We start from the raw sequence: 27,631 nt of genomic DNA on the forward strand, positions 1-27,631 counted from the left end.
GATTTTAATAAAGTCTACTTTATTTTGTTCCTTTTTTTTTTTTTTAATTGCACAGCAAGCACTTGTCTCCATCTTACAAGTAAGTCAATTCCATGCAGGGCTGCAGCAAATTGATTTGAGATCTGTGGATGAAAAGCAGTGAATTACTGCCAAGCATTGTTATATTGTGGAAGTTGAAAGCACATCATGTGTGAGTATCCTCATTATTCCCAAGGAGAGGTCATTCTGCAGATCAGGATTGGTGCGAGAAAGGAAATCAATGTAGAAAGAACAGGAAAGTAAAAAGTGCGCTGGCTGAGGTAAGCATTAGAGTCCTTCATTCTCTGCTTGGATGTTGGAAGAGAAACCTTTTTCTTTCAGCTCTTGAGAAAAAAGATGTGCAAAGCAAAACCATAAGAATTTACTTCCATGGGGTAACACTATCCTGCTGCTTTCATTAGAGTGGGAGATGTTCACTTTAATGACCCTGCCTCTGAACCAGTCCCTCTGTCACGTAGGAGTAGCTCCTGGTGGTCTGTATCCAAATGTTTCTTTTGGTGGCTCCTAAGGGGACTTAAAAAGAAATTGCAAACTTCCTCACAACCTCTTGAGCACCATTTGGGGAATAGAAGAAAATTGTTTGCATTTTTATATGTTATGTTATACATTTCTCCAGCTGCCTCATTTCAGTTTGTCGAGGAAACTTACACAGGCTTTGCAGATGGTTTTTTTCAAGTGTTCTTCCTAACAGCAGAAGTTGAAAAGTTTAGTGCTTGCAAGAGGGGCTTCCTCTACCATGCTGCGAAGGGCCTGGATTTCAGTCCCAATATGCTGCAGGCATCCAGCAGGAAACTGCTCTTTGTCTGCTCCCAACGAGCTGTCTGTTGATAGTGCTCTGGGGCCCTCAGGGTTAATTTCCCGAAATTCTTCACTGAAACTTGCTAATAACTTCCATATGTACCCATGTGTGTGCTCAGGAGGGGCCCCACAGCCATCAGCTCTTGTAATAATACTTGATTACCTCTGACATAAGGGTCTGTATGTCGTTAGGAATCAGGATTCACCAAAACACAAGTTTGTGCAAAAACACTTTAAAAATGTATTAACATTTGGTCATCCTCAGTGATTGGGAAATGAACTCTTCTTAGGTAGTCAAGCTTCAAAATAAAGCCTGTGTACACACAGCTGGATCTCAGTTTTGACCCTTACCCTGATGTCCCTCTGAAAATGTGTACTTGTGTTATTAGTGTTTAACTGTGATAAACCCCTTAATTTACAACACACCTTGGTTAGGGGAATGTGATGGCTTTGTCTGATTGAGTTAGTTTTGCCCCAGTTCCTTAGATGTTGGCATCTGTACAGTTAAAACCGAACACACTGGAACTTTCTCCCTGCCCCGCGCCATTCCCTGGTGCAAAGGCCAGGCTACTGAGGGCAGTCTTCAGAGAGAAAGCAGGTGTCAGAGGGAGAGGGAGATGTGACAGAGTTGCTCTGAAACTCCCGATGCCTTCCTGCAGAGCTGCCTGGGTCTTGGCAGGCTCCTGCTGCCTTCTGATCTCAGCTGGAGCTAGTGGAACTGAGGTTTTGATTCAGGCAAAGCAAAGTACTTCCAAACGCTTCCCGTGCAAGGGCTGGCTCAATAGTAGGACTCTTCAGCCAGAAAAGAGATGGCTGAGGTCTGCAGCAGAGATCTGTAAAGCCTAAATGCATGGAGCCATGGAGTAGGTGACCATATGTTTTCTTAAAAATTCAGGGTGGTGTCTGATTAAATATTCAAGTTCAAGACTCAAAAGGAGATGTTTCTTTGTGTGACATATAGTAGCTTAAGCTCTGGAAATCTCTGCCACAGTTCACCAGCGAGGCTAACCCCTGTGTGTGTGCAAAAAGGGATTTATGGTGATTGATGGAGCACCTCTGGAAGAAGAAAAGCAGAGTCGGGAAATAAGGGAGAGGCAAGAATTCAGGTGGAGCTTTGAGTTCTGTGCCTTGTAGGGCAGACCTCTGCTATGGCAGGAATGTGGGAACAGGCCAGCCTAGGCTCAGCCTGAGGCTCAGCAGCACAGGGGATAGCCCAGGCCAGCTGAGCTGGTGGCTTGGTGAGGGACAGCTGTGCTGAGCTCCCAGAACCTGTGCTGGGCCTCTTGAGACAGAGGGGGTTTGCACCTGGCAGACCTGTACACCCACTCCTGCAGTGCAGTTGAGTGCCCCAGCAGCCTGATGGCAGCCCCAAAGGGAGCAGCCCTCAGGCGCTTCTTCCTAGCTTTTACGAGCAGAAAAATTGGGACACCCATCTGATGCCTGGAGGCAAACATCAGCACAGGCTGAGGATAAAAACATCACAATCATTCAGAATGAGTGAAGGAGCCTGAATTGTCAGCTGAGGGCACTGGGGGAGGCCAGCATCAGCCCGAGGTGATGGCTGGTTGGAGCAGAGCTGGGGGCTCCCAGCCTGACAAACTGCATGTCAGAAAGGAGCTGCAGAGCTTTGAGAAGCAAAACAGTGGCAGCTTCTAGGTTCATCCATCCCAGAGCAAATGACTTGCATATACTTTTAAATATCTTTGCTTCCTGGGCTACCTGCTTTCCCAAGACACCACCCTTGCCATCAGAGCTCTCAGTCTTTGAGCTGGTCCCAGATGCCACTGAAATCAATGACCAGATTATTGTTCTTCTCTGAAGATTTTGGATTAGGCCTCCCTGTTTTGTCAGGCTGATGTGAGCAAAATGTGGGTTTTCCACACTAAACATAATCAAAACAAACCCTGCTCCCACTGGCTTGTGCAACAAATCATGCTGGGGGAATTGCTGGCATTCGGCATGATTAGCCCAAGTGCAGATGCCTTCCAGCTTGTAAACAATAGCCTAAAGGATTGGAGCGGATCACAAACAAAGCACTTACAGAGAAGACAGCATTTTCAAAAGGGACTTGAGAGCTTATGTCCATTGGGGGTTTGTCTTTTAAAAATAAACTAGAAGTAAACAAATTGACAGAGACGGCTCTGAAGAATCTAAGAGAATGAAAGTGAGGAGACTGGATATAATACTCCAAAAATTAAGTAGGGGAAAACTAGACAGAGCTAATGGGTCCTCTTAAACGCCTCAACAAGATGTCCCACAGCCTTATGGATGGGCAGACACTGGAAACTTCATCTGTCCTTGTCAATGAAGCCAGATGGGATGTGTAAAGTATGCAGGAGAAAACCCTTCTTCAGTTCACAGGAGAAAAAAAAATCCCTAAAAAGTGGTGAGAGGAAAAAAGGGTCAGGCAACTCGTGCTTGTTTAATGGTGATTCAGTCTGAAAGGGACATTCCCTCCTTGAACTGCAAAATAGTGTCAAATTGCTGTGAATTTCAGACTGAAAACTGTCCATCATGTGAACCATAGTTTTTGTATTGTGCTTTTATTTTTTTTTAAATCTCATTTTTATGTAGGGCTTTTAAGTATGGTCTGAATTATTTTCATTTATGTCTCATTTCTCCTGGCTATGGTAAAAGAAAGTAGGAAGTGCCCAGCTTCACACTCAAGAGCTCCTGCAAGGGGACAACAAGGTTTGTGACACTGATGGTTGCTCATTAAATGGCATGGTGAAGCATCTCTATAACTGAGATGGTGCTGCAAGGAATGCTAAATTCAGAAAGGCGTGAGCGCTCTTCACGCTTTCCCTGGTTCTGTGTCTGCTGGAAACACGCAGTTCATCCATTTGTTTAAAAGGATCAGGTAGCAGCTATGCTGATCACAGAGCATGAGGTATTTGCCAGGTCCTTGCTGCTAGACTTTTCAGTGCTTCTTGAGTTGTTTAGGAATCCATGGAATCTTAAGCCTAGAACAATACAGGTGCAAATCCAGGCGTTCTTGGTAGTATCTAGCCTTCATGTTGTAAGTACTTCAGTACTACAGTTACACATTCTGCAGTACTGAGTTAGTAAGGACTGATGGTTCCTTTTATCCTTGGTCTTCTGTAAGGAGTTCTCTAAGGCATTGGGATGGGAGAATGGGGTGGTGGAGAACGTGAGATGCAGATCTTTTCCTGCTCTTCCAGACTGTGCAGGGAATCAACCAGATATGAAGGCAACTCTAATGTACATGCTGAGATACCTAAAATAAGCCATGCAAACAAATCAGTCGTATGTTATCCAGATGGGACTGTTCAAATCCAATAATAGCAGTAAAGTGCTCCTGAACTCTGCAGAGAGAGAGATTATAGAAGGATCAGGTATAATTATAGTGCCTTATTATTACCATTCTCGTCATTCTTTCTAACAAAGCTTTTCAATAGGATAAAAAAACTTCTTGCAGGAGATCCTAATGTGTTTGCTGGCATTTTTTCATGCTTCCCTCCAAGGCTGTTCAAGTCAGCCCCTGTAAATGGCATTACTATATATCATAATGATCATGGACTATACTATCTTTCAGATGAAACCTTCTTCAGCATCTGTTTATGGCTTTGACTGCAGCAAACCCTTCCCCTGAAACACCTCACTGTTGCTACCTCTAATGAGGGCACTAGCAAAAATGCCCCTGTGCTGCCCTGATCCTTGCTTTAATACAAGCCCTTCCAAGCAGGGTTAAGTAATACCCTTGAAATTAAATATTAGTGTCTGCAAGTGGCTTGTCTGTGTACTGCTCCATATATTCCACCAGGAATATCAGTGGAATCATTCAGCAAATATTCTTGGAGAAAGTCATAGAGCTGGAGGTATGTATCTGCAAGGTATTTTCTCCTGCCTGAATCCTGTCTCCTCTGAACACCATCAGAGCTTGTGAGAAAAGCCCAGGGTTATCAGAATCAGACCACAGGCAAAACAGGTGCAGGAAACACACATCCTTGTGTGCAGGTTGGTCCTGTGAGCTGGCACCACTCAAGAGAGGGAAAAAAAAATCCTGGCATTTATTCAGCAGTATTCCTTCCTAGATCACTGTAGATCTCTGGAAATATTGCTGTAAGAGGGGCCTGAGAGTGCAAGAGAGCCAGCTCACCTTGGAGGCACAGCCACACAGCAGCTCTGAAACCCAGTGTGGACTTCCCAGGGAGGGGATTTTTTGCAGGAGGGAAGTCCCAGGCAGCACTTCAATTTCTGCAGCTCCCCCAGCTTAGGAAGCAACTTGCTCTGGGGAAAAGCTGTTAGTGAGCATGTGAATACTAAAAACTCTACCAACACATCTTGTTTTTAATCTGCAGCACACCCTGCATTGCCATCCTCAAGGCCATGATTTAGTGAATCCCTTGCACCTCTCTCAGCTTGGGGACATGCCTGGTCCTGTGCCAAGTGTTGCAGTGCAGAACGGCATCTCTCCCAGGTTCCATGGCTCCATGCCCTGCTTACCTGCAAGTCCAGGGCAAACCAGGAGGAGAGGTGATATGAAGAGATGCAGCAGGTTTGGAGGGGGATGTGTTAGGGTTTGTTTCTTGAGCTGGGGGGAAAGGGTGGTTTGCTGAAATGGGTCTTTCTCTTCTCATCTCCCCTAAGCACCTTGGCTCTGAGCAGCCTTGCTCTCAACTCAATGAAAGTAGGGCAGAGTCTAACCACATTTCAAGCTGTCTGTGTTTTTGGATTCTGGGTAACTGCGATCTTTATCTGTTCCTAGAAAAGATTTAAACAACTTATAAACCACAGCTGGGCAGAGATAATAAAGGAAGCAGTACTGGGGTAGGGAAGGATCTCCCCAGAGTATACAGAATGAGGAGAGAGTGGTATGCAGGGGAAACCATGAGCCCACTGTGGTAGAGGGTCTCAGCTTGGCTGCTTGGGCTGCAGGGGGACACAGAGGGGCTGCCTTAGGGAAACCTCAGCAGTATTAGTAGCTAGGTATAAAATGTGAGTACATGTATATACATGCATAAATATATATAAAGAGCAAGTGGAGATAAAATTAGTCACAGAAGAAGGTGTCTGAACCCTGCTATGGTATCTATATAGTCTCAACTGCATGCACTTGCTCCCACTGAGGTTTGTGTCTCCATGCAGACAGGATATGCCTCCTCTTATACTCCAAGGTTTTTTGCATTTCTTGCTCCATGGGACCCACATCTGTAGTCAAGCAGTTGTCCAGGGATAGGAGACTTCTTTCCATTTGAGGGGTTGGAGTGGGTACAGGCTCAGTGCCTTACCTCCAGGCCCACAGGGAGGTTCACAAAACCCCCTCCCAGGTCTCCCCATGGCCTACAGCAGCCTTGGATGCTCCCATTGTGCTCAGCAGTAGTCTGTAAGGGTTTGAAAAACAAAACCCAGTGATGTTTCTCTTGCATTAGGTCGAAACTATGGATCCTTATCCTGTAGTTCTGTCAGCCAGATATGTAAGACAGCAGGTGGGAAACTTAGGGGTAGGGAGGAAAACAGAATGAAACACATTTCTGTATTGGCAAAAATCCTAGCAGAGATGTGCTTCTTCCAGCACATGTTTTTGCCAGGATCCTTTATTTAGTTTTCATAGCCAGAATAGGGCCTGGTGGCAAAATCATGTTTTTCCACCCTAGGAGGGTGTGCTGTTACAGCTGTATCAGCCTGCATATTCTCCACAGTCCACAATCAAAGCAAAGTTGAGGAATTAATAGAAAGAAAAAAAACAATATATTCACTTGCCAATGAGATACTTAGCTACTTAATCCTTTCCCAGCTTTCCTCCTGGGAGCTGGCAGAAGCCTGGAGTGCATGAGGAAAGCTGTGCCAATCTAAAGTGGGCTGTGGCTGCACTTAAGTATCTGCTATGGGGGTCCATGTTGCTTCCCAGGGTCACTGCAGCTGTGCTTTCTGTTCTACTTCTCAGTGTCCTGATCTGCAAAGCTCCTGCTGGCTGAAGAAAGGGTCATCATCCCCCTGCCTAAAAATTACACAACCAAAAAAGGGAAGATATGAAGATATTAAAAGAAAAAGGAAATAAAGAAAAAAAAAAACCCAGAAGAAAGGGAGGGAAAGAGCAGGGAAGGAGGTGGTTTGGATGAAAGGGAGTGCAGGGACTTCTTGAACAAGCTCAGGGGGAAGGAGCTTAGATTCAGAGTCAGCTGTGGGGCAGGCTTGGGTACCTGGAGGCAGTCAGAAACTATTGCCAGCCTGCAGGGAGCTGTTGGCACAGCTGGCTGGCTTGAAGCAGGGCTGAGGCCCAAGCAGTTTTCCTGCGCAGACAAGACCAGAAGGGCCATCTGGCGAGGGCATTGCTAGCAGGAGCCAGTCCTGCCGCTCCCTTGCAACTGCTGCCATCTTGTCCAACATGATCCTCCCTGTGTGTGCCCTGCACAGGACCCAGCACCTGCCAAACTTGCCTTCCTGCCCCCCTTCACCCCTAGCAGGGGGGATGCAGAGCCCTTCACTCAGGACAGTTTCAGAGCATGATGTGCACACACACCTCAAAGCATGCAGCTGGCGAGCAGGGGCTTGGGGGCTCCTGTTTTAGGAGAGCACTGCTGGCAGCATACCCTGCTCTTGCCCAGCATCACACCCCCAGTATTTTTGCTGCTAATGTGAGAAAGTTTGGGCTGGCCTGGTCATGGCACTGAGGGCCTGGTGACACATCCTGTGACTGTGGGAGGGCTGTGTCCCTGCGACTCCTGGACTCAGGCTCCTATGGGGGCTGTCGAGGTGTGCGTACAGAGGGGAGTGTTTATGGGGACACTCCTTTAGCCTGCCCTTGCTGAGGCAACCACAGCAAGCTGAACACCATTACCCACACCTCGACTAGTGCAGCATCACTGGTCAGTGGCATGAAAAAGTATTTGGGCTTTGTGGTGGGAAGCATCCATGCGTGGTGCCAAGAGGCCTCTGCAAGCTGAGAATCGTCATTCATAATAAAACTGTGCTCCTCACTAGCACTGGCAGGAGTTTCCAGAGCACCCTCAGCATAGAAAGGATGGCTTGTGAGTGCAGAGATGGTGCCAGGGCTGGAGGCAATGGTGCCAGCAGCTCCCTGTGCTTTGCCCCCCGGCTCAGGGCTGCTCCCCCAAAAGGAGCAGCAGAAGTGACTGGGCTGCCGCTGCCACAGAGGGGAGTGCCGGTGGTAGGGCAGGACGTGTTGGGGGATGATTGGGCTGGGCTGCTGAGGGGACAGTGACTTCTGGCGCAGAGAGGGCCGACGAGGGCAGGACACAGCGGGGACGGGTTACACCCGCGGCAGGCAGGTTCCTTTTCCTTTTCCACACCCCGTCTGCTCCTGCCTGACGGGCGAACTGCGACTGCGGTAGCTGCAGCTTGCCGAGGAAAAGTTGTTCCTCGAGCTGTTGATTACGGTTAATTAGCATTAATTTTGCCTTAAGTGGATCCTAGTCGTGCTCGTTTTCTCCAGAGTTGCGACTCCTCCGGTCCCCCGGTGCCCTGGGCCCGTGGTGGGTGGGCGGGCGGGCGCGGGAAGGAGGGAGGGGGCGGCCGGGGCGGCGGCGCCATCTTGTGGGCGAGGGCGCGGGTCGGCGGGAGCGGCCGCCGCCCCTTCGTGCCCGGCCCGGCACAGCGGCACGGCCGGACCGGGCTCGGAGTCCGCGGCTCGGCCTCCCGCAGGGGGCGGGGGGGCTGCCCGGGGGGAGATTTAACCCCCTGGAGCAGGCGGAACGAACGTGGCCCGCTCCGCTCTGGCCTCGCGTCAGCCCCAGGCCCGGCCAGGTAGATGTTCTTCTGGAAGGGATCATCCTGAGTAGGCAAAGCTCTCCCGTCAGGCGAATTCCCGCTGGCCACAGCTTGCCACACAAGGAGCCTATGAAGGAGAGCGGGTGGGAGCACCACGAAGCTGAGCCACGGCCCTAAGAGTGCGTCAGGCCTGTGGTGGTAACTTAGTCCCTGGGAATCTTTCCAGCAGGTGAGCAGAGAAAAAGTAGAAATGGGTGATTTCTAAGGAAGATTTGTTTTGCTGGTGAAAGGGAGTTAGACAGCTGTTCCCTCCCTTCCCCATGGTGGTGTCAACACCTCTGATTTTCTGTTTTCCCATCAAGTCACTGATCATTCTCTTCCCTAGAGCAGTTCAGTGGGTAGAAACATAGCAAGGGCATTGGCAGCTTTTACCTCAGCATCATCCAGCCCTGCTGAGAGGCACTTGACACACAAGAGTGGTAAAAATGCTGGCAGAGGTATGGCCCTGCTCACACTGGCTCTGCTATCACTCCTTCTGCCAGACAGAGGGAAACTGTATGCCTTAGAGTTTGGGGTTAGAGGAGTCAAAGAGATTGTGAATCCTCAGAGGTGCACATGTTGCCACTGGCTGGCTTTCCAGTGATGGGGGTTCGAGCTGGTCTCTGATAAGGCAGCAAACCCAGAGCTGCTGTGCTGGGGAATGCTCTGAAACGCTCTGTGCAATCAGGCTCGTTGAGTTGCTGCAGCTCTTGTGTGCGCCAAGTGGTGTTTCTCTTTTGGATGGTTGTGGTGTTAAACGCTTCAGCAATAAAGAGGCTTTGTTGTGGTCTCTGAAGCATTGCTTTTGCCTTGGCTGGCAGCAGCCTTTTTGTTTGAATTAATGCTTTCCCTGGAGTTGGCTGTGGGGGCATGTGTGGGCTTGTGTGTGTGCACGTGTGTGCCTTGACTTGTGGGTGTACACTGGACACAGCTGTGAACAGGTAGGTGCAGCACTTGCCCAGACTTGTTGTTCATGCGTGCCAGAACAATGTGATTTTCCTCGCCGTTGGGAATGCTGGCCACTATTGTGGGCTTTTTAAAGTGCTTGAGTGAAATTAATAGCCACTTTCCAGCTACAGACAGAAACTGTCTTGAATCTGCCCCAATCCTGTATTTAATTTCAGGAAGTGTCAGCATTCACTGCATCAAAGGAAGGACCAAACCATACAGATCCTGGCCAGTCAGTGCTGTGATGCAGTTACAGCTGGCTAGGCAGCTCCCTCCTCATCATGCTGCAGGGACTGGCTCACATACACCAATGTACTGTATAATGCATGTGTGAAGGTCATACAATTACCTATTCCTTTGGAGCTTTTTATTTCCTTTGGCACAGGTATCCTGGTTAGTTCCACCTAAGTTTTGGGGCGATCTGTTCAGTCCCACTGCAGGCTGGTAATAACAACTCCCCAGCTTTTCCTCATCTTCCTCCCATTTATGTCTCCAGGGTTAAAACTCAGTTCAGAATCCCCAGACCAAATTGAATTAGAATTTAACATTCAAAGATTCAGGCTCCCTTTAGGCTCTAAGGAACAGAATGTCATCCTGTCTCGCAGTTAATAGCTGCTGGGTAGTCGTTTCAAAGCCATTTCTTTTCAGTGAGCTCTACCATAGCAAATCCCAGCAGTGAATGTATTTCTGGCCTGGCTGTGCCTTTAATCCCACAGCTGAGTCTTATGTGTGATCTCTTTTGAAATGCTAGATTTATTTTTTTTTTAATTCCAGACAGTGATATTTCTAGGACTTGGCATTTCGAGTGGCAACAGGATTGTTTATAGGAAGAGAGCAGAAAGGACGGAAGGACGATGTTGACCTAGCAGCCCTACAAACCTACTGCACTTAATCCACTTATCACCCTGAATTCCTGGAGCAAATAAATGCTGATAGCAGTTAAAACACATCTCTGGCAGGAGCAGTGTGTTCTGTCCTCTAGAAATGCATCAATACTGGAAATTACAAAGCTGTGTGCTACCATGGGGATGAGCATGATACAAGAGCTGAGGAAGCCCTCACTATTCAGTGGAGTTCTTCCACAGGAAGGTAGCGAGCCTCTGCTTCCTTCTCCCCCCCTGCCCCAACTACCGTGAGATGCCGTTCAGGCCTGAGAAAGACTTTGAACACTGTTGTGACCCCAGAGCCAAGCTGCCTCATCTGTGCCTCTGTATCTGAAATACCAAGTGGGCCCCAAGTGTCTTGTTACTGCTTTTGATTGTCCTTGGTGCTCAGCATTAAGACCTGTGAGGAGTGATTTCCAGCTGAGACCAACCCTGTACAGCTCACATCAGCATGTCTTGGGGAGAGGAGTTGGTTTTGGCTAATCTGAGCTAAACCTTCCCTGGAGGAGTGCAGCTGCTGCACCAGCCTTGCAGAGCCACACAAAGCCACTTTCTCCTCTCCCCATCTGTCAGAGCTCTCAGCAAGGTGCTGTAGCCATCCCTGGGCATCATGCAGCTGCATTCCTCCCCCTGTGTCAGGACTCCTTCCTCCTGGGGATGTGTCCCAGGCTGAACAGGAGGAAGAATGCTGTAAACCAAAGGTTGTTTGGAGAAAACCTCATTCCTACAAAGTCTGAAGGGATAAAACAACTGATAGTGCTTTGTAATACATGAAGCTTACAGGCTCATCTGTGCTTTTGGTCTTTCTCTGCATGGCTATCCCCCACCAGTCGCTGCAGAGCAGCACTCTCTGTGAGTGGGCACCCTTGAAATTGCAGCCAAGTGCTTTCTTGTGGACAGTGCAACTGTCTCACAACAAGTGTGAAAGGAGGAAGCTGCCTTAAGAGAAGTGAAGACCTTTCAGCCACGGGAGTTTTTATGAGTCAGATGCTGCTCAGCTGTTGCATTGCAGATGTCTTTAGCTAAAAACAAGTGTTCATTGAAAATCAAAGACTCTTCGTGAGTATAGGCAGCAGGAGCCTCCCACAAAACGTGTTTTTTTCTTCAAAGGGCTCTCCTTAGATTTGCCTACAATAGATTACTTAAAGCTTGCCTACATTGCGAAGCTGATTCAGAGCCAGCATGGTGTGGATCTGAAACAGCCCAGCTGTTCAGGACTGCCTGGTTGTTCTCACTCTGCATGTGAATGCCTTCCTCTGTAGGGACCTAATGGAGAAGTTGGCTATGGAGGGCTATTTTGTCGAGTCAGGGTTCCAGCAAAGCCCTTGCTCTGTACTGACGCTCATGTGTACTGGTTTTTTATGTTGAAGGTAAAACAGGGATCCCACACTCAAGATTTTATGTCACAGTGGAAGGTGACAAAGTTTGTTTTAAATGCATGCAATATTTTACGGTCATCAGGAAGCAAAGCTCTGTGGGTTAAAGTGCTTGTGGTCTAGTCTTTGGGCACCCACTCATAGGTCTAACACCATCATTGTAGTACAGAGAAGTCAGTGCTGGTGTGGGGAGGAGTCTGACCAAAAAGCAGAAGAGCTTGCATCTGCCAGGAACTGCTTGCCAAATGCAGTGTGTGTACATCCCGCCTGACCCTTCACAAACAGGAGGGCATCAACCAGCTGCCCTGGCATGAAAATACCTGACAAGTCTCCATCTCCTTTGCCTTTTGGATCTTTGTGTTTGGTTGTGTTCTTAGAGCCTTTGACCCCCTCGTCATGATCCCTGATACAAAAGTCATCTTTCCGTTCCTTTGCTTGCTTCAGTGTGGAGGTAAACAAATATTTTCTTTTTAATTCCTTTTGTTTGCTCTCATGTTTTTCATATTAGAGCATTTCCAGCTGCTATCTTTTGCTAATTTCTAGAGATCCCCTCTAGGAATTTGCATGCTGCTGCTATTTCTGTCTTTTAAGCATTTCAAAGCTAAGAGAGTGAATCCTCAAGAAAGGGGGAATGTGGGAGAAGGGTTAGATAACCTAAATAAAATGATTTGGCTTTTTCCTTGGTATGTTCATTTCAACCTAGTGGCTTCTGGGATAATATAAGAAGATGGATCTCTCCTCTCTGTTGTTACAGTAGTGCTTAGCTGTGTCTTACATAGAAACTATATCCATGGGTGTTCCACTGTGTAGCGATGAGGAGAAGGATGATGAATGATTTTGAAAAAGACGGCCCAGAATAAACCACTTGGGTTATCAGTCTCACAGTGTCTGCAAGATTTTGTTACCACCTTTCGATAATATTGTAACTATTGTACACAGGACTGAGCACGTCCCTGAGGATTGTACTGTATCTCAGTTGCTTTTACAGCCAAGAACCTTTCTGTGGTCTTGTAACCTAAGCTCTTCCTACTGTCAGGCTGTTGTCCCTGGCTGTGTGATCTGTAGAGAATTTTCCTTAACACATGGTACTTCCCAACCCTTTCTGGGCAGTAGCTGTGCCCTCTCTCCATTGTTGTCCCCCACCACAAATCCTCAGTGCTCAGCATTCAGCAGTGCTAAGTCTGAGTTGCCTTTTCCAATGCCAGCTCCCGCTGTGCCGAGGTGATGCTGCTGTTGTGATGCAGTGTTAGTCTATGGTGACAGAAAAGCAAGCCTGGCCGTGCTCTGGGATAGCTTTAATACCTTGTTGTGAGCCTGTTAATAGATGCAGAACTCCAGGGAATCCCATCAAAAGCATAAATGGAAAAGCCTGCCTATCCCCTACTTTCTCTCTCTACCCTTTTCTCCCTCTTCTCTTTTCATGTCTCTGAAAGAATCCTTCATTTTGTGAGAACACTTGTAAGTTTCCAGTTCCCTTTCTCAAAGAGCCTCCTCTTAAGTTGCTTTATATGTGGTCTTATATCAGCTGACAAACAGATCCAGACACTGATCCTGATTTTGAACCCAGATTTGGCTGGGAACCAAGGAAGTCCTGTACCCTAGCCTCCTTACTAGCCCACTCTTAGTTTTTTTTCCCTTTTATCAAACAAAACAGGGAGTTTTGTTTGTGGTTCCCCATCATATTGGTCCTGTCTTTTAACTCCTGACATCACTGTCTACTCAGTTACAGTGATAGATCACTTTAAACTGCCTTGTATGTGTTGGGAGGAAGCACATGAAGGGCATGCTCTCTCATCTCTGCCTTAGATACTGTCATGTATAAATACTTAAGATCTGTATTCATCTGCAGATAGTTTCCTGTAGCTAACATTGAGGCTTGTGCTTTTCTCCCGTTTTAGAGCAGCGAAAGTTTGAAGTGATTAAGCTGGGGCTTATTTCTCATGGCCCTGGTGCTGGCCCCTATACGGAATATGCAATTTCCTTCCTCACTTGCTTTTCAGAAATATACAGTCCCACTGATAACACCTTCACTGCTACAGAGCCATCACATGGCCTCACATAGATTCCCAAGCAGGCTTCAAACCTTGGGAGTTTCAGGAGATGTCCAGCTAGCATTTATCTTGGAAAATCACTTTCTATTCACCTGCTGTAAATATGTTCATACACCACTGCAAAATCAGTTCACTTCCTGCTTCATTTCCTGTCTTTCTGTGTGCTGGCGTTGTATGGAGGAGCTCACAAGGGAAAAGGGGAAGCCTGTGAATGCAGCAGGCTATCATGGATCAGACAGCAATTACCCAAGAGATGTGGCAGATCACTCTGGGCACGTGCTCTGAATCACTCAGCTTCTGACGAGGGCCAACACTGCATGCTACAGGCGTGCTTCCTGGTGTATGGTTATTTTCAGAGTGATCCTGTCTTTGGGGCAGCCTCCTCTCCTCACTGAAAGTCAGGTCAGGTGACTGCTAACAATTACTATCCTTACAGGGGGAAGTGTTGATGTACAGCAGAAACCTCCAATCCAGGTTACCCTGCTCAAGGAAGGAATATCCATCCCCTGTGAAGTCAAGTTCCCTTACATGCCAAAATACACCAAATTTTCAATCTACTATTACTGGATTAATTCACTGGATCAGAAGACATCTATCTATAATAGTTCGAAAAACGTCGATATTCCTTCTGGAAAACAAAATACGACTGCTGCCATACATTACAACTACAGCATCACACCACTTGAAAACTCTGCTTCTACTGGCACATACTACTGCGAGGTCAAATGGAGTGATACCCAAAAAAAGGGAAACGGAGTGTTTGTCCTTGTTAGAGGTAAGTGAACAACCACAAAGGAGGGACAGGAGGTTAAAAATCAGCTGGGTCTGGCTATGAAAAACTGATCTTTGCTCTTCTTTTTCTCTATCCACACGTGCTATGAAGTCAGGTATGAATAATGCTTAATGCCCAATACTGACTGCCATCAGGATTGAATGCACAGGTGACCTGTGCTGATGTTCCCGATGCATAGATGGGGACATGAAGAGGCATTAATTTGTATCTGCCCTTCCACAGCCTCCTGGGAGTCAGAATGTGTCCAGGGCGCCTGAGCACTGGGTCGGATGGTGCTTTTAGGTGACAGTGTTCAGGACAAAGTGTGGTTTGTCCTTCAGCAGTGTGACAGAGGCAGTTGATAAGGTCAGTCATTAGGGTGCTTGCTGTAATCACGTGTACAGGTTCAGCATGCTCAGTTGTAGGGACTCAGGAACAGGTTATGGCCTCACCGACATGTACCTCTTTTCCATTTGGTACAAGGAGTTGGTTGGTCTGTTAATGAGCACTCTGGAAAGCAGTGGAAAGCTTGATGCAACGTAAGAGGAATGTTAAAGAAAAGTGCATGCTGCTGACTGGCTGGATGTGTTTTACTGACTGTTGGATATGAAGAACTTGTTAATGTAAATGCAAAGAGCTGTGATGAAGTAGCTTTGCTATACAGGTCAGAAGATGCCTACAGTACCCAGCCTCCTGGTTTGTGTGCATTCCACCATCTGTCTTCCTGCTCCTATCACAAAAGAGCTTTGCCAGCCTCTATCTACCAAATTTCTTGTCTCTCATAGTTATGTCACCTCCCTGTGTGGAGCTGCTTATATCCTGTGTCTTCTGTGTGATTCTTCAGCTGCACCCTGCTCTCTCTTCAGAGTATCTTTTGAAGGGTGTGTGCATTTCTGGCACCATATTCTATACTCCTGTATTTTGGTTTTCTCAACACTCTTTCCAGGGTCAAAAGTACAGCAGGATTGTGACTTCCACTCACACTGTGATCTTTCTGCTTTCTTTCTTTCTTACAGATACAGGATACGTAAATACCTCTTATGGGTGGGAAATCCTTGTTACCCTTACTGTTCTTCTGGCTGTATTGAGCATCACCGCAACAGCTCTGCTTCTGTGGAAAAGAAAGGCAAGTAATAACCCAGTAAAAAGTAATACCTGACCCATTCTAGGAATTAATTCCGTTTGGAAATGGAAGTCTTCATGGTGAAATTTTCCATGCTGGCTGTCTGTTTATTTTCTTAAGCTCAGTTTTTCTGAGAAGAAAAGATTACAGGAAAGACAAAACAATTTATTTGCCCATTAAAGAAATTCTGGCAGTCATTTTGACTACAGCAGTGCTCTGCTTTAGAGCAAGGTCAGGACAGGGATCCCGAGGAAGCCTGTGTGAAAATTACAAGTAACTGGTGTGGGGAAAAAAGAGATCTAGGGACAAAGATCTCAATATACAATCTCCAGAGACAGCGTCCATCAGCAGTGATTCTGTGAGGTGGGAAGAATGAGACTCAGAGGGGTAAACTAGGACTGGAATCTGGAGTGAGGAAGCACTGGGAGGGTCTTAAGACTGGATTGACAGAGCCCCTTGGGTCTCTGCCCCTTGAGCAGACTAGTGTCCCAGGTTGGAGCCAGCTGGGTCGAAGAATTTGAATCTCGTTAACTGAGAGCAAAAGGGGATACCAGGAGTGAAAGAGAGGATTTGGAGAGTGGGAGAAGAAAAGCCAAAACCAGAGCTGGAAGATCTGGATGAGATGGACCTGTAAAAGACCTCTGGAGTCATGATATTGGAATCCCTGTTGTTTGGAGGAAACCTACTGCTTCTAGTACTGCCACCCTCAGCTGTTCCAATCGCATCATCTGCATTCTTCCAGAGATCTCAAGGCTGGGTTAAAAATACCCTTATGTCTTTTAGAATGGAATTTGGGATTGTTGTTTTCTAGGTGGAGTATGCCCCATAACTTCTTGAAGCTGCTGTCTGCCACACAACAGCAGACCCTCTGCACGTTTTTTTGCGTGGAGGCTGTGCTGCATGTACAGTCCTTCGACTCCAAGGAGCATCAGGCTTCAGCACACACAGTCAGAGATCATGAGGTTGAAAACAGAATGGCAGCATTTGGCAGCCCAGTGAATCTCGTGAGACTTGCCTTGCAAGCAGTCTGATGCAGGGGGCAGAGTGTAAGAGGCAAAGGGAGTTGGCTGGAGACAGGGCCCTATCCCTGTTTGCCTAAACAGTGTCTCTGTGGGGATGAGGAGGGGAGGCACTGTCACGACTCACCAATTGGCACGTCTGAGTTTTGAGGGTTAGTGAATCTCAGACTTATGGCCTCTCTTTGGGGTCTGAAGAGATTGTGCAGTTATTACATTTGCCCTCCTGCAGAACACATCCCATATTTCTCACCACAGCCTGCTCAGACCTGCTGGTTTAAAAATGTTTATCTTTAAGAGAAGCTATTTAGCATCCTCCTTAGTTACTAATGGACTGGAAAGCAGTTTGTCGTTTTCATGTGATGTGAATATAATCATCCCACTTCTTTCTGAATTAGAACACAGATACTTAGCAAAGCCTTCTGCCTTTTCTGCCTCTTCTCTTGCTTGCTGAGCAGGGCTAACCCTTCTCTGTGTGTGAATGGAATGTGTTCAAGGAGAACTCATCTGATACAAGAAACATTTCAGATGAAGGGACCTTCTTCCTTCAACTCCATGCTGGATTGTATCACTGACTATATGTCACCATTAATGATTGTCAGGTCTTCTTCTGTAGACTCTGTGTATTAGGAAAAGCTTCCCTGCCAAATCTTGATAAAAATAATTGCATTTTGCCTCTCTGAAATTCCTCTCTGCACTATGACCAGTGCCCTGCTTTGTTCCCTGTCCTATAGCATTGTTTTGTGTTGCACAACACTTAATACACCCTTCAGCCAGTAAGGTTTCTGTGGTGAAAGTGCTTTACATGTACACAGTTCTCCTTTCCACTGCTCCAGTATAAGTCACTGGATTCTACACTTAACCACGCAGTGAGGAAAGTAACCAGCACATATTGTTCAGACACTGCCAGGACTCTTTCCTGTGGAAGCATTCGGCAGGTGTGTTTAACAACTGGCTTTGATATGACTTTGGTGTTCATTTTAGCTTTGGGGACATGTGGTTTTCTCCAAATGTTTCATTTGGTGTCTTGTCCTGAGCAGGTGTTGTGCCCTAGAAAGAACCAGCCAAATATCCTGAGACAGAAGGTGGAAACACAGCTCCCTTCAGCCAACCCACTACCACCTCCTGTCTATGATGTGAGTACCAGAATCACCCTTCATCTCTTCTATCCACATCATGGTACAACCCTTCCTTTTCCTGCCATGCTACAGACAATGCCAGTATCCTGATGTGAAACATAAGCAATACCTTCATACCAGCCTGGTCTTGGTGACCTTGCCCTGCTTGGCTTCTCTCAGGACTGGTGTGTCTCCATCCCAGTCCTAGTCATGGCCTCCCCAGTGCCCAAGCCTTGTTCCCTGCCCTGCTGAGCAGCAGCTTTCTCTCTGCCAGCAGCATAGAGCAGCAAGTGTGGAGCTAGGGAGGGTTCCTGGTGGAAGAGGTAGAAAGGTCTCCAAAAGTCAGGAAGGAAGAGGGACTCTCAGCCCCACCTTGTACTGGCAGAATGTCACAAGGATATGCCCTTCCCTGTTAGAGAATGATGGCTCAGGAAAGGGGCAGAGGCACGATCCCCTGAACAACTCCCAGCTGTTTTGTTTCTGCTGTGGCACCTTCACTAGTGCCAGTGTCACGGACCACTGAGCAGGCACACTGGTTAGCAGGGGAAAATGGGCAAGGAGAAAGTAAAGGGAATTTCTTCTTTTAAGCATTTCCCTTTTCATTGTATAGGATCTCTTTTCCATTTCCCAAACTTAGGAATGCTAACTGCTCCCACTCTTCGAGCCCAGTAGCTGCAGTATCATAGGTAGCAGGATGGAAGTGACTCCCCTAAAATGTCAGGCCTAGACCTCATCTACCTCAAGTAACCATGACTCCTAGACTCCTAATCCCATTTACAACCTGTCCAGCTCCATTTTAAATGGATTCCTTTTTCTCCTTTTACTCCCATGGGATGGCTGCTCCACTAAGAAGGAGAGAGTTTGTTGGTTTTTTTTCTTGTGATCTGTGGGACCAATGAGGAGGAATAAAATGAAAGTTAGTGAAGAAGGGTGTTGCCTGAATATTAGGAAGCCTTTCTGTCTGTGAGGTCTATAAGGGCTGGAAAAGTCTCTCCAAGGAAAACCTGTGAGCTCTGCTGCATTAATCATTTAAACTAAACAAAGCAAAGCTCTGGAGAATGTACTACAGAGAGGAGCAAAGCTCTGCCAGGGAGGCAGGAGACCTGACCAGGGAGGGCAGATACCTGCAAGAGGATGGGCCTGCCCCTTCTCATTCTCACTCTGGGGGAAGGGGGGAGGGGGAAGTACCATTTTGTGGCCCTTTAATTTTTGGAGTAGCAGTTGAAAAGAGAGTACTTTGTATTGTGTGTGATATGTTTATTATGGGCAAAAGGCAATGCTTTGGGTAAAGGAGGTTGCAGGTTATAAACCTTTTCATTGTATCAAGTAATTTCTTTTTAATTCAGGCTTATAAAAATCTGAATGGGTAGTTTCCTGCTGAAGTGGATGATTTCTGCAAGGAGACAAAAAAAAAAATCAAATCCATTTCTCGCTCAGTCGGCCTCGTCATGCATCCTTAGCTCCATCTTAATTACATGTTTCATCATGTTATTCTGTTCAGGCTCCACTAAGGCTAATATAGCAAGCCAGCAGAGCCAGCCTTAGGCACAGGCAATCCCAGGAGCTGGCTGGGCCCCTGTGCTTGCAGGAGCTCTATGGACCTGGCCCAAGCAGCCTTCCTGTGAAGCCTGTTAACCACACACCAGCTGTGCAGGGTTCCTGGCCAGCCCCGAGTGCAGGACAGGTGGCTTGGTCCTTTTTGGCAGGGCTGCAAGCAACCTGGGACCATCTCCTGCACGCTGGGGGATATGAGTCTGCCCACAGGAGTTTTCCTCTGTTGTGGAGCAACTGCTGCAGTGGGGGGGCTTGAAGCAGCAACTCCCACTCCAGACAAGGCACAGGCTGAGAGCAGGGCTGTGATGTAGAGAGCAGCAAGCACAGCCCTGTGAGGCATAATGGGCAGGGGAGGAAAGAGGGGGAGAGCCCTGGAATTGAAGCTTGCATCAGATGGGCCCTCAGAACAGATGAAAGGAATAGAAAGTTGACAAACCTGATTTTCTTTGAATGATAACTCTGGTGCCCCACAGCTAGTTTTTGTTGGAGCTCTGCATGGTGTAAACTCAGCCCTGCAAACTGTGTTTGAAACTAGGTGAGTTGTGAAAATCTATTGGTGGGTGTTGAACTCAGTGCTTAATTCATGGAGAGGGAAAAAAATCTGTGATCAGCATTGGGGTAATCTAAGCCAAGGAAAAAAAGGAAGGACAAGTGAAAAGTAACTCCCAGAGATGAGACAAAGGAGGTCAGAGATCAGGGGCTGGACAGGAGGCCAGCACATGTCAGCTGTGCTATCTGTGTGGAAAGCTAGAGGTTGGAGTCTGGAGGAAAGTGAGGCCAGGGAAGCACAGTATCCTCGCGGGTCTGGAGCTAGGAGCAGAAGCAAGCAGCACTGGACATCAAAGTAACAGATGCTGTTGGAACTGGCTGACACAGATCATTAAATGCTTGGTGTTATCCTGCATGGTAGCTAGGCTCGTCCCTGTTGTGGGAAGGGTCCTAACACCCTCTGCAAAGCTGTCCTGCTGAACATTCCTAGGAGCAAATACCTTCCTCAGTGGCTCTTCCAGGTGCCACTGTTTACTTTGTGATCCCTGAGGATGGTTGTATGCTGTGAAAAGTGCACAAAGGGCAAAAAGCCTGATAATTAGGGGGCAGCTAGGAATCTGCTTTGTTCTCTCTATACTGCCTTCCTTGACCTCTCAGTTCTCCTACAGCCCTAGAGTAGCTCTACCTCACTGCACTACCCAGAACCAAACCTGTATATCCTCTGACTTCCAGCTTAGCTGCTTAGTTAACGAGCAGCTTGGAAATAACAATCTGAGGGACTTGCTTCATCTGCTTTACACTTCAAAAAAGCTTTTTTGAGCAGCAAACAGAACTCCTGCAGTGCAAGTGCAGTCAGGTTCCATAGCACAGGAGCTTTTCCAGGTGTGAGGGAGACAGGAGGCTGCTCAGGGATAGGAAGGCATCTGTCAGCCGGGAGGAGAGTGGCCTGTGTGCCTCCACTGTGACTGTAGCAGGTGATCAGTGACCAAGTAAAAGTAATTAACTTGCAAATGGTGGTTGGAGACACCAGCTCTCCAACTGACTGGGAAGGGACCAGCATTGTTAACAGCCTCCATGGGAAGAAGGCATGTGGAGGGAAGGGATTTTTTTCTGGAGGTTAAACACCTTGCTTGCAAGTGGCTTGAGACTGGGGTAGAGAAGGAGACTGCCAAGGGGACATGGAGCCAGGCTTCTGGAAGCTCAGCACACAAGATGAGGTCCTCACTGTGAGCATCACAAAGAGAATTGAAAATGAGTGTGGGGAAATAGAGTTTTCTGTGTGCACATTTGCACATGGGAATGGTGGGGATGTCTGAGTAAGCAAAGCAGGTTTTTGGGAGCAGGAAGCAGAGAGGTGAAATAATTTGAATGTTTCCAGAGTAGCAGTGGGAATGTGAGAGCCCTGTGGTGCCCCATTCATTGTGGCTAACTCATGTCTAAGTGCCTGTTTATTCCAAGGCCCACTCTCAAATGCTGCTTCTCTATCCTCTGGTCCTGTTCAAAGCACTGTCCTGCTGGCCATGATCCTTAAAGATGCTGAGTGTTTGCAACTCTGCATGAAATTATGAGGGTTCAAGTGATTGGCAGCCCCCAATGAAGCCTCCATGTTTTGCTCATCCTCACTGCATTACAGGGCGCCTCGCTCTCTCCACTAATACCATCTGCCCCTCTTGCAGCCAGAGCTCCTCCCATCTTCCTGTTGCCAGAGAAACAGCCACCTTGGCAACCTGCTGTCATCCTTGAAACACACATGGAAAAGTCCTCATGATTGTTATGTTTGATCCTTCAGGCAGATCTGGAATATCACTCAAACTGACACGTATCTCCTGTGACACGATTACCTGGGGGACAGCGGGTGCATATGCATGCAGGGCGTGTGTGTGTTTCTCTGTGTAGCTGAGTGGGATCATGTTAATGTTTGAGGGCCGGGGAGCATATGGATGTTTTTATTATTATTTGCTCACTCAAAGAAAAAAGGGGAGTTCTAGCTGGGGAAAAAAAACCCAACAGACAATAAATGGAAACTGTGTTCATTTGTGACAGCCTCTGTGCTTCAGGACCCCCAGCCTCTCCTGTTTTCTCACCTTTGTGTCCCCAGAATAATCATGAGCAAGAGCTTGTGGTTGTCAGGCACATAAACAGTCTTGGGTGATGCAGAGCACTGCCTCTTACCTGCGGTTCCCCTGGTGCACAACTTTACATGCTGGAACAGTTTTGGAGAAGAGGGAAGCAGGGGCTTTGGTATTCTTCTCCACCATTTACACAGGATAGGTAACATCAAAGCCTGTCTCTGTAAGCCTGAAAAAAAAAAAGACAATGCAGCTGCACTGTAGGGATTTCAGGGGCAAAGGAGTTTCTGTTTGCCCAAGTTAAGGTCAGGATCTTGAAAATTTTGGAGATGGCAGAGGTTCCTAAAAAATGTCAGGCATGAGATGGGGAACAACGCAGTGGGCAATTAGTTAGCTTAAAACTGAAGTCTTTTATTTGATGCCTACTTTCTTCTCTTCTCTGTGCAGAGCCTGGATGTGCAGCAAGTTGATGTCTATTCTAGCCTCGAGAACAGCACGAACAACCCACCAAAAAGAAAGAGTCCTCCAGGGAAGGTAAGAGCCAGGGCTGTGCTCTTAGAAAGGTCCCATATGCCCTGGGCACCTAGGGAAAGAAACCCCACATAATCTCATGACCTAGCAGGCAGTAAATGTGTCTCCAGTCTCACCAAAAAGGGAAAATGGGATGTGGCATGCACTCACCAGCTGGGCTGCACATGTAACCTATCTTCCCTCTCCCAGCAGAAGCCTGGCTCCTGCAGCTCCACCAGTTCTGGCATTCAGGGTTTTGTGCAGATGCTTTGCTGTATGACGTATGCTGAAAGGCACTGAGGGGTTTGGCATCACTGCTCCCTCTGAACAAGATGGGCATTGATGAAGAGTTGGGCAGGTGCTGGTCCTGTTATTGCCCATTCCAGATTATTCAGGCAGCTGAGACATCCTCTGGGCTGAACGTATCTGTGCACCAGCAGCAGACCCTGAACACAGCTTTCTTCTTACCAGCATTAAGCCCCTGAGAGCCATTTCATGGTAGTAGAAGCTAAGATGGTTTGAGCAGAGGCTGGGCTTATACAATCTCTGCTATCAGCTCTGGTGCTCAGGAAAAGGCAGTGTGGGTATGTTTTGGACTTGAATTTTCTTATTGGGCTGAGAATTATGAGTGCGAGACAAGGAACTAAATTCACTTATACTGAAAATAGAGGCAACTAGGAATATGCAGGTGTAAATTACTTGTGGGAGCCACGTGAAACAGATCAGAGGCCCACACAGCCTTCTACCGTGCCTTCGGCAGGCATCAGCTGTTTCATGTGGACAAAACTTGCATCAGGCACCCCAGGGAACATTTCCTTCCCGTCCTCTGAATCTAATTTTTCTTTTCTTCTCCAGACCTCTTATCTGCTTAAAAAATATATCCTCTTCCAATCCTAGAAAATGTTCCTGGAAAACATCTGCTGCTTTCTCCCATTAATGTTCTATTGGAGAGAGTTTCCCTAGTTGCACCAGCCCTCCCTTTCATAAAGGACAGTATTTTCCCGTGTTTGAGACATTTCACAACTCCATCCTTTTAGGAAAGGTGGTCTAAAATCAAGCAGCCCCCTTTGTATTACAGCTGCTCGTCATGTGGTCTGATCCCATGGCCACTGGCCTCCTGCAGTTACTGCTGTGACACCACCATGGTGGTGGTAGCAAAAGCAGTGGCAGGTTCCTGGTTATTGAGGGGAAGGATGGGTTGTTCTATATAGGCTTGTATTACATGATGCACTGGAAAAGATAGCATCCCTGCATTTGTATTTTGCTGCACTTTGAATTATTTGGATAGGGTTCCTCTTTCCGGTCCTATTTATTCTTCTGTATACCTTTACCAACTGCCCCTTCTGAAATTATTCATTCTGGATGGTAAGATGAAGTATTTGTGAAGTTTTTCCCTACCAAGGAGCTGCTTGTGTGTGGCCCACACCGTTCAACTGCTGCCTGGAGGGACAGAGGGTCTCTAAACAGCAGCAAAGCAACAGCAGACAAGCGTTCGTGTATGAGTGAGTCTGACGCTGCCAGTCTTGACCAGGGTGGGGTAAAGGTCAAAGCAGAAGTGGGAGAAAGAGAGGAGAAACAAGCAGAGAGGGGATGGGATGAACTCTCAAACTGAGAACAAACAACTCCAAGTGCCCTCAGTTCTTGTGCTGGTCTGGGGAAGTGTGAGTGGCAGGATCTCATGAGCTCAGCGCTGGAAAGTGCATTGTCCACTATGATTGCAAGCGCCTTGTTCAGCTTCCCTTAGTCACCCTGGGCTGTGACCACTTGAGACACTTGTCCTTTAGCTGTCTTTGCCAGAATATAAAGGGGCGTTTTCCCTAAGAGTAAGACTTGTGGATCAGTGGGTTTAGCCTACGAGTGGGAGCCGAGACTGCTGAACAGCGACTGGCTCTGCTTCAGAGGGTCCAGCACAACCCTTGCCGTGGGATGCTGCACAACTGAAGGGAAGCTGTAAAGGGAAGCAGGGCAGAAAGCCTCTGAAAAGTGCATTTGCATGCTGTCACTCTGGACCATCAGCCAGCTTGGATAGCAACGGGTTAATCCTGCATGCTTTGGAGGTCCCTCCACTCAACACTTTCAGTGTTTCCCTTTGGTGGTGGCAACAGAGAAAATGCTAGTGTAGGTAGGGCTTAGTTCAGCCGGTGGCATTTTAGCTACTTGCTGTGTAACCTTGCTTACAGCAGGCCTGTGCCACACAGCACTTAAAATATCAGTCTGTCAGCACCTTGTCTACACAAGGAACGGTCGTGAGGAATAGACTCAACTGTTGAAGAAACAGGATTGAGGAGGTCAGGGAATTCCTCCTTCACAGAATCCAAAGTGATTTATTTTCTTACTGAGTCCAATTTTCCCTCCCCTCCCTGTCTGACAGGTTTTTTGGGGAAGAGTGACTAGTAAAGGAGGCATCTTTATCCCTTGGGCTGGATTAGTCACGTTCGTCTCTGGTGAAGCAGCATTTCTCACTGTACTGGCTTCTGTTTCAGCAGATCACTTATAGCCATTTCTAACAGAACAAATGTCAGTGTCTGCTTATTAAGAATTAATTCATCATCTTTTGAATAATTTTCCTCCATTTCTTTTTTCTCCTTTTCATCATTCTGCAGACACCTAAGAAGCAAGAAGCTCTAGAAGAATTCTCTGATACATTGTATGAGAATATTTAACAGGGAATATATCTGACCGTATGTGGACCAGACATCTTTCTGTATGGCAGAGCTACTCTCTTACATCCCAGATGAGATGCAGATACATGCAGAGATCCTCAGTGACTTCAGAGCACAACCATGAGGGAATTGTGAACCCCTGGCCCCTTCTAAACTGCCCTTCATTAACAACAGAATGTATCTGTTAAAATCCCTCGGGGGCTCAGTCTGCATTGATGCAGCAAAGCTATTTTGCAGCAAAGCTGTTTGATGCAAAAGAAAAGCTGCTTTTGTCAAGCACTTATCTTGGGAATGGGCAATCTGTGAAGGTTTCTCTCACCTGCCCGGCTGAGCTGAAATACTTAATTCTCGATCTTCTGCAAGTAGTAGGACAATCCAGAGACTTCCCGGCTTGCTGGCTTGATATTCCAATCCTGACCTGCAGTCGCCCATCTGATCCTGTGCTTGTGGCTTTGCTGAAATGACCATCAGGACTTCATGCATAGTTTAACCACATCCAAGCATCCACCTGGCCATTTTCCCTTTCTCAGGAACCCCACAGCAAATGCTTTCTCATAATCTGCTAATCCCATCAAGTAGTCAGAGATGCCTGCTGCGACCTTACTCGGGCGACTCAAATCAGTGCCTCAAGAAAATGCTTCCCCTTCAGTAATATCAGCAGTACATGGTGAGGACTGGATGCACCGGCGAAGATAAAGGCAGAGAAAAAGCACACAGAGAAACGTGTGTCAGTGACAGTGCCCATTCCAGAACAAGAAAGAGGAACAAGGACGTGGGAACATGAGGAAACTCCCTTGCTGGGGTTGCATAAACCAGGCGGGTCTGGGGCCAGGTTCCAGCCCGCAGAAGTCCAAGTGGAGCTCCCTAATTTCCTTTTCTTCTTGGCAAAGGGCATTGTTATCAGTTGGGATTTTGAGCCTCTGTAGGAGCAGGCATGGTACCTCTGCCCCATCAAAGCAATAGGTTTGCCTTTGTTTTAGCTTGCTGCTATAAAGAGTATAAAGCTCCTTTACGCTCCCACCATACATTATTGGCCAGGGAGACCAGTTCTGAAACTTAGAACGACTGGAGGAAGGAGGAGAGAGGCCTTAGAAGTGAATTTGCTATCCTAGTTCTTTCTCCCCTGACAGCTGGAACTTGCCTACCATTTATGCTGATGCATATTCTGGTTCTGATAGGGAAGAAGTTACATTAAATATCCGTATAACATGATCAAACCAGCAGATCAAAAAGCTGAGGCTGTTTTATCTCACATTGAAACACAGCAACGAAATAACAACCAAACAAAACCAACCCCAAATAAGAATATGCAGCATAACTTGAGAAGAATAGTAGAAACCTCTTTAAAGGAGAAGATCAAATTAAAATTGAGCTCCAGGGTCATAGGACCCTCTCTAGCTGAAGATAATGTTGCTGTGTATCAGAGATAGAGGCTATGGAAAATGTCTCCGGGGCCTCCAACCTTCCTATACTATGTTTAAAGAGATAATCCGCTTATTGCTTTGCTCTTTTTATTAGAAAAGATTTCAAACATGTAATTTGGACTTTCTTTAACCACAGAAAAATGCTTTTTCTCTTCCCAGTGCTGAGGAGTTCATTTCAGAAAAGGCAATGAATGGACAGCATGGCTTATTAGACCCATTTATAATTTGTTAAGTGATCACAACAATTACAAATAATTTTGAAGTAAAAAGCTTTAGATTTTACTAATATGACCAGGAAATATTTGTGTTCACAGAAGAATTTACAGAGGATTGTAAAGATACAACAATTCCTTTCCTTAACAAATTTGAAGAAATGATGAGATGAATTATAAATATGTTGCAGTATGGCAATAAAATATTCAGCAGATGCTGGTGGATTAGATGAAAAGTAAAAACTTTCAAAATAATGATGCTTAGGTTTTGTGTTTTGTTTTTTAAATTTTATAATTGCTAAAAATACTGAATGCTACTGGAAATTTCCTGGCAGGGATCTCTCTTTACAGGGAGTTGATTTGTCACATGTTTTCTGTTACCTTTTTAAGTAGCATGTTTCTTACATTTATGCCTGAACAATTCTATATATTAAAAAGCTGAAGCTGTTTAAAATAAAACATGAGAGAAAGAACAGTATTTGCAATGGAAAATGCTATTCTAGAACAGTCAGTGCTAAAGTACTAGAAGAATCACACCAGGTTCTGATCAATTAAGTGAAAAAGTAAAAATTTCTAGGAAACACTGGCAAATGTGGGGATTTGGGCTATGTGCCAAACTTTGTCAAAATCGGGATGGAGGTTGCTGTGTTGATTTCAATCACTTTTGGGTTGGCCCTGTGAGGAAGGCTAAAAGGCTGCTGCATGAAAAAAGGAAGTTTAAAGCTATGAGGCCACAATCTAAAACCACTTCTTTGAGAGAGAGAAAAGCATAAAAGCAGAAGGCTATGAGGGCAGGGATGTTTTTAAATGGTATGGGGTTTTCCAAGGTGGTATGAGGAAATGCCTGAAGGAAC

The 27,631-nt window shown here is 46.7% G+C and overlaps 1 protein-coding gene across 2 annotated transcripts; it reads left to right on the top strand.

The window, feature by feature from the left end:
- Positions 1-8,430: 8,430 nt before the first annotated feature.
- NFAM1 (NFAT activating protein with ITAM motif 1) lies at positions 8,431-27,032 on the top strand. Of its 2 annotated transcripts, XM_033058855.2 has the most exons (7): positions 8,431-8,758; positions 10,291-12,227; positions 14,264-14,602; positions 15,616-15,725; positions 17,779-17,874; positions 22,416-22,502; positions 25,082-27,032. In XM_033058855.2, the coding sequence occupies exons 2-7, from the start codon at positions 12,173-12,175 to the stop codon at positions 25,139-25,141; spliced, it is 747 nt and encodes a 248-aa protein (XP_032914746.1). In that variant the 5' UTR covers positions 8,431-8,758; positions 10,291-12,172; the 3' UTR covers positions 25,142-27,032. The 2 variants fall into 2 exon arrangements, with proteins under 2 accessions (XP_032914746.1, XP_032914747.1); XM_033058856.2 differs by lacking the exon at positions 10,291-12,227 and having other exon boundaries at positions 8,433-8,758.
- Positions 27,033-27,631: the final 599 nt, after the last annotated feature.

The sequence above is a fragment of the Catharus ustulatus genome, chromosome 4, assembly GCF_009819885.2.
Source record: "Catharus ustulatus isolate bCatUst1 chromosome 4, bCatUst1.pri.v2, whole genome shotgun sequence".
NCBI lineage: Eukaryota > Metazoa > Chordata > Aves > Passeriformes > Turdidae > Catharus > Catharus ustulatus.